Genomic DNA, 6,829 nt, shown 5'->3' with positions numbered 1-6,829 from the left:
TTTAGGTTTTATGTCCTCTCCAAATGCTAATTATCACAGCTTGTCAACCAACAAGGTTTGACATTTAAAGCAACAGTACCTTATGGGAACGTGTTCTGCAATGATTCTGATGACTCAGGGAGGTTTTTTTTAAATAAAAATGTGTAAACAATCGCAATAAAGAGATAAAGTACCGATATTAAACAAGAAAATAAAGACTCATCGTCTAAGAAAAGAAGCCTTACTGTCCTTCTCTATGACCTCAGGTTTCTCCTGGGGGACATAATCATTTATTGTGCTCTGTTCCTATATGTCAAGAATACCACCAAATAAAAAGTCTATATCCCCAAACCACCTCGACTGGCTCATTTCAAATATTACCAGCTTTACCCATGATCTCATTCTATGAATCACTAACCCTGACTGTATTCTGCACAGGTGTGGATCAGAAAGACAATGAACTGACGGGTACATTGAGGATCAGCTTCCACTTCATCACAAAAAGCCTGTGAGACACCTGCATCTTCCAACATTGCACCAAACTGACCACCTGCTGATGTTACCCTCGCTAATGAACAACATTTGGAGATGCTTCATCAATTGGGGAAGCAACTCTTTCCAAAACCAAAGAAGGTTATCCGCCAATCCCTGCAGAGAACCATGGTTTCATAGAGAGAAATATTCTGGCTATAAACATCCAAAATGTATGGAATGATATGGTGCATGGTAAAAACTTGCTCTATTAATAACTCACTAATAGATGAACAAAGAGTATGTACGTTTAGAAGTGTTTATTGATAACCAGAATGTTTGCAATCTAGCTTGCATTGAATTATCTAACTTTTGGGCTAGATTAAGTGTTTAGAATAAAGCTGAAAAGTGTGTACCAAGGTAAGTTTTGTACTATAAACACCTTAAGTAAGTAGACCCACTTTAGATAAAAGCAGGAAGTGGACTGACTGTATATTTGAGCTTGAAAATTTGTTTTCAAATAACACTTTTTTCAAAAGTCACTTTTTTATTTTAAAAAAAGGGTAAAAAAACGAACCTACTTAGTAGACTTAAAGCAGTGTTTTGTTCCTAAATCTGCTCAGGACGACAACACCTGGGAACGTCTGAAGTTTGGATTGAAAGAGTTGAAAGAGGAACTATTCACTCTCTCACACACGTAGACAAGGACAGATGCATTAACAAGGACATATACATGCACCCATCTACACACACACACACACACACACACACACACACACACACACACACACACACACACACACACACACACACACACACACACACACACACACACACACACACACACACACACACACACACACACACACACACACACACACACACACACACACACACACACACACACACACACACACACACACACACACACACACACACACACACACACACACACACACACACACACACACACACACACACACACACACACACACACACACACACACACACACACACACACACACACACACACACACACACAGAGACTGCAGGTCCGATGTGCGTCCCAGAACTCCCATCTGTTGAACCAGCAGTCCAGGTTGGTCTTAATGAGAAATAATGAGCCTTCACTAAATAACAACAGCTTGGAAGAATTTCACCTCCCCACATTTTATTAGAATAGAATCAGCATTACTTCCTTTTCCTAGATACAAAATCCATACCATTTCTTTATAACTGCTTTTTTTCATACGGTAAAATCATTGACATTTGGCATTTTGTTTTTAATCTCATTGCTACTGTATTTAAGGGAAATCAAACATTAAGTGAGTCCTGGCTGGATATATACTAAGTTATCAAGAAATGTGTTGTAGTTCACTTTATATTGACAAGGGTAATCTTTCCATCATCTCCTTGATGAAGACATACAAATTCAAAGTACAGGCAGATTGATCACAATGGCCTCTTTAAATCAAGAGCACAAACCTGGAATGAAAGAAGCTCAAAGGGGAAACAAACCCCTTCCTTCAAAGTTTGACATTGTTCACTAATAAATCAGACCCCGAATGGAATTGCTAGGCCTCTAACAGCTGGCATAGCTGGCAGCAAAAACACTGACTGTTTGTGTGTGTGTGTGTGTGTGTGTGTGTGTGTGTGTGTGTGTGTGTGTGTGTGTGTGTGTGTGTGTGTGCGCGTGCGTGCGTGTGCGTGTGTGCGTGTGTGTGTTTGTCTACAAGAGCATCAGGCATCAAGTCAGGGAATCCAACTGGCCCTGCACGATTTCAAGCTGAAAGAGAGGAGAAAATGTTGAGTGTATGCTTAAAAAGAAGTACACAAAAGAGACACACACAAACATGCACACACATTCATGGAGAGTCAAGAACAAATAGAAATAGGCCATTAAAAGAATGAGTTCGACAGGAAGGCAGATAGATTTTGTCAGGCAATGTCTGTCAATCAGGATGAAATGCAACATGGAAGATAGGCGCTGACAAAACACATTCTTACACACACAAATAACAGACCTTATTGTAGAAGTCAACCAGCTCCTGGTGGTTAAAATCCACAAAGACATCTTCTTGAACCTGAAAGATATGAAGAGAAAGAGAGATAGGGTTAGACAGGAATAAGACTGTGCCAATAACTGAACAAATAAGAAAAAGAAAGATCAGAGAAGTACAAGGACGACGGAGAAGAGGATGAAAAGCAGCAATCAGAGCACATGCATAAGAGTAATGACCAAGGCATCTTCAGCTGGCTTTCTTGTGCTTTCTATATAAACCTTCATTAATTATTACTGCTCTCTGGCCAGTACTTACTATCCTCTAAGTCTTATTCCTTAAGAGTGTTTAAAAATACACTGAAGGCAAAGCCACTGTCCACATCTCATGGTAGGAAACCCATCTCTCTTTCTCCATTCTGTTCGGCTTTATTTAAAAAGAAGCGGACTGATGCATCACATGTAGAAAGATGGACAACACGTTTCAACACTGATATCAACATAAACACATGCAGTAACTTTGCAAAGCATGTATGTAACCCACTTATGTGGATGTTGGGCATCTGACTTCAATCATCAAAGAAAAGTCCATTATATAATATCTACTGTAAGTATGTCAGCTTTAAAAAAGTGTAAAACAGGTACTTTCACCAATTCTGTATTTCTTTGTTTCCCAATCCTTTAAATGAAGGCCTTAATACATTGAAAAACACCCAGATATGATTACATAATGTATCTTTATCATTCAAATATAGCAAGATGTATTTCAAAAGAGTGAACAGAAAAATAGCGTTATGATAGACCGACATTGATAATTGTAACATTTACAACTTTAAACATTGAAATCACATTAGTAATACAACCTCCTTCAGACTATCGCTCCTGATATTCTACCGTTTCTCTCCCATTTCATCAACACTTCTCTAACTTCTGGTCACTTTCCAAACAGTCTCAAGGAGGCAAGAGTAAACCGTCTCCTAAAGAAACCCACTCTCAACCCGTCTGATGTTATAAACTACAGGCCTGTCTCTCTCCTCCCGTTCCTGTCTAAATCACTTGAACGCGCTGTCTTTAAACAACTCTCCTATTATCTCAATCAGAACAACCTTCTGGATCCGCACCAGTCTGGTTTCAAGGCAGGTCACTCCACAGAAACTGCTCTCATTGCTGTCACTGAGGAACTGCACACTGCCAAAACAGCATCCCTCTCCTCTGTCATCATCCTGTTGGACCTGTCTGCTGCATTCGACACAGTGAATCATCAGATCCTCCTTCGCACTCTCCAAAAACTTGGAGTTTCAGGCTCTGCACTTTCCCTCCTCACCTCATACCTGAAAGACCGTACCTACAGGGTGACTTGGAGGGTCTGAGTCCGACCCTTGTCAATTAACTACAGGGGTCCCTCAGGGCTCTGTTCTTGGTCCCCTCCTCTTCTTCCTGTACACGAACTCGCTCGGATCAGTCATTAGCCCGCATGGTTTTTCTTACCACTGCTACGCTGACGACACCCAATTAATTCTGTCCTTTCCCCGCTCAGAGACCCAGGTCGTCACACGCATCTCTGCTTGTCTAGCTGACATCTCTCAGTGGATGTCTGCTCATCACCTCAAGCTCAACCTTGACAAGACTGAGCTGCTTTTCCTTCCGGGAAAAGATTGTCCCACTCTTGACCTAACAATCAACATCGGCACCTCAGTTGTTTCCCCGACTCAGACTGCAAGGAATCTGGGTGTGACCCTAGATAACAACCTGTCCTTCACTGCAAACATCGCTGCTACAACCCGTTGCTGCAGATACACGCTTTACAACATCAGGAAGATACGTCCCCAGCTGACACAGAAAGCGACGCAGGTTCTGGTCCAGGCTCTCGTCATCTCACGCCTAGACTACTGCAACTCCCTCCTGGCTGGTCTACCTGCATGTGCCATCCGACCTCTGCAGCTCACCCAGAATGCAGCGGCTCGTCTGGTCTTCAACCTTCCTAAATTTTCCCACACCACTCCGCTCCTCCGCTCCCTTCACTGGCTTCCGGTAACTGCTAGAATCCACTTCAAGACACTGGTACTTGCTTACCATGCTGCGAATGGATCTGGCCCTTCGTACATCCAGGACATGGTTAAACCGTACACCCCAGCGCGTGCACTACGCTCTGCATCAGCTAAATGACTCGCTGTACCCTCGCTGCGAGGGGGACCCAAGTTCCCATCAGCAAAAACACGTGGGTTTGCTATCCTGGCTCCAAGATGGTGGAATGAGCTCCCCATTGACATCAGGACGGCAGATAGCTTGCACATCTTCCGGCGCAAACTGAAAACTCATCTCTTTCGACTCCACTTCGAGCGATAGAATTATTAACAAAGCACTTATATACTAATAAAGGACTGGCTTATCTAAAGCCAGTTGAGTAGCACTTGAAATGTTTGGCACTATGAAACCTGATGTACTTATATGATTCTGTTTTCTTCAAGGTTGTGTCTTCCTGGTCGAATGTACTTATTGTAAGTCGCTTTGGATAAAAGCGTCAGCTAAATGTAATGTAATGTAATGTAACTATGAGAATATAATCCACCATGAAATCCTTTCTATTTGTTTTCATTATCGCTTCGTCCCCCTCCCCAATTAGCAACATTTCAATTATTTAGACAAATAGCATTATTTTATTCTTTTCAAATGTTTCATAGTTATCTTGATCATATTATTGTCACTTGTGAATGCCACGATAATTGTGTGAAGAAAAAACTGATATTGACTGACTTAGGGAAAAAATAGGGAAATATAGGAATAAAGAACCTCTTGTCTTGTGAAGCTTGGACCTGAAAAAAATAATTGTGAACACTGCTTCAATAACTTTAAGTGTCTTTCATCTGTTTTCATGCTGTGCAATTTAGCAATTTATCTCTATGTGGATTCCATTAAGGTTCACCTGGGAGCCTTTTGTGATGTATCTCTCCACTCTGAAAAGACCGCACATTTGACTAACTATGGATTGAAGTAAGTTCGGCAGAAAGAATTAAGAAACTAAGGGCAACCATCACTGCGCTGCCTGCTGTCATCCTTATCATCACCCCATCACAAATGAAAGCTGAAGAATAATTCACCCCCATGAGTGGGAGTAATGGAGAGACACGTTATCACACCCATCATTGAGAAAATAGCCATAACATGTAAGATGTTTTCTCGGTAACAGAATGAGAAATCGTGTAGCCGACTAAAGTGCACTCAGTGCTGTCTCGCTAAATGTTGATAATAACAGAGAACTGTGCACACCAGCTAGGAGGGCAGCAGGGAACTAAGAAAGAACGAGGAAAAACCACAAAGAAAGAGATCTGTGCAGAAAGATATTAGAACAACATGTGCGTACACTCTCATTTAAAGCTCTCCTCCCAGCAGTTTGGTGCTCAGAGACCAAACAGCGCTTTAAGGCTTGAAGCTAACTTGCTGGCTGGTTGTGTGGGTGGAGGGAGGCCATGTGTCACTGCAAATTAATGACAGAGATATTAATTGGAAGCAACGTTAAAAGTCAATAAAGGAGAGCGCAGAGGGGGAATGCTATCTCTCGTCAACGCCACCAAACCGCAGCAGTGTCACATCACAAGGAGAATGTAGGACAGTGTTGAGTTTAGATACGGTAGAGGGAGCGCTGCGAGGACACGACAGGTAATAAAACAACTTATTAAAGTGTTGTTATGAAGTGAGATGCAATGTAAAGAAGATGAACATCAAAGTAGTTCTACAGGGTGACAAATCATCCTCAACAAGGAAGGTGTTAGGAAGTGATTTCATTTGAAATGCAAATTGGGCATGCAGTTAAATTAGTTGAATGATGAACACACCATGTGCTTCAGCACGGCACTGATCTAGGCGACTCTACTGATCTTCACTGCGGCAAACACTAGTATAATGAGCAGAAACCAGCGCTGCATAACCACTTCTCTGGGTTTATGGTCTTTAGTGAGCGCGGGTCACAGAAACAACACCCGTCGAGTTGGAAACAGGAATAAACAGTCGTCGGCAAACTGGGCTGTCTCCATTACTGTCTGACAGAGTTGAGACAGGGGGCAACAGGAAATGCAGTTTGAGGTTGTGTGAGATATGATGTCGATCAAAAAGTAAGGTACAATAAAGACAAAAACAAACCAGACTGTAACGCTTCCTGTCTGAATCACAGGGGCTGAGGATCAAAGTGTGTTCGTGCTTATGAGGATGTGAGATTGACAGATTTTTCTGACTGTTCGAGAACTTCTAGGTACTGCCGGGTGTGTGTGTGTGTGTGTGTGTGTGTGTGTGTGTGTGTGTGTGTGTGTGTGTGTGTGTGTGTGTGTGTGTGTGTGTGTGTGTGTGTGTGTGTGTGTGTGTGTGTGTGTGTGTGTGTGTGCGTTT

The 6,829-nt window shown here is 42.2% G+C and overlaps 1 protein-coding gene across 1 annotated transcript in view; it reads right to left on the bottom strand.

Annotated features, from left to right (window-relative positions):
• Window positions 1-1,588: 1,588 nt before the first annotated feature.
• Window positions 1,589-6,829, bottom strand: part of commd10 (COMM domain containing 10) — a 57,205-nt gene continuing 51,964 nt past the window's right edge. The window contains exons 6-7 of the mRNA XM_034236489.1: window positions 2,475-2,534; window positions 1,589-2,236 (exon numbers count right to left, since the gene is read on the bottom strand). Coding sequence (XP_034092380.1) covers window positions 2,198-2,236; window positions 2,475-2,534 — 99 coding nt within the window. The 3' untranslated portion in view covers window positions 1,589-2,197. The remainder of the gene's footprint in view (window positions 2,237-2,474; window positions 2,535-6,829) is intronic.

The sequence above is a fragment of the Gymnodraco acuticeps genome, unplaced genomic scaffold (assembly GCF_902827175.1).
Source record: "Gymnodraco acuticeps unplaced genomic scaffold, fGymAcu1.1, whole genome shotgun sequence".
NCBI lineage: Eukaryota > Metazoa > Chordata > Actinopteri > Perciformes > Bathydraconidae > Gymnodraco > Gymnodraco acuticeps.
Note: the sequence above shows the minus strand (reverse complement) of the source record. Positions and strands in the feature narration are given on the sequence as shown.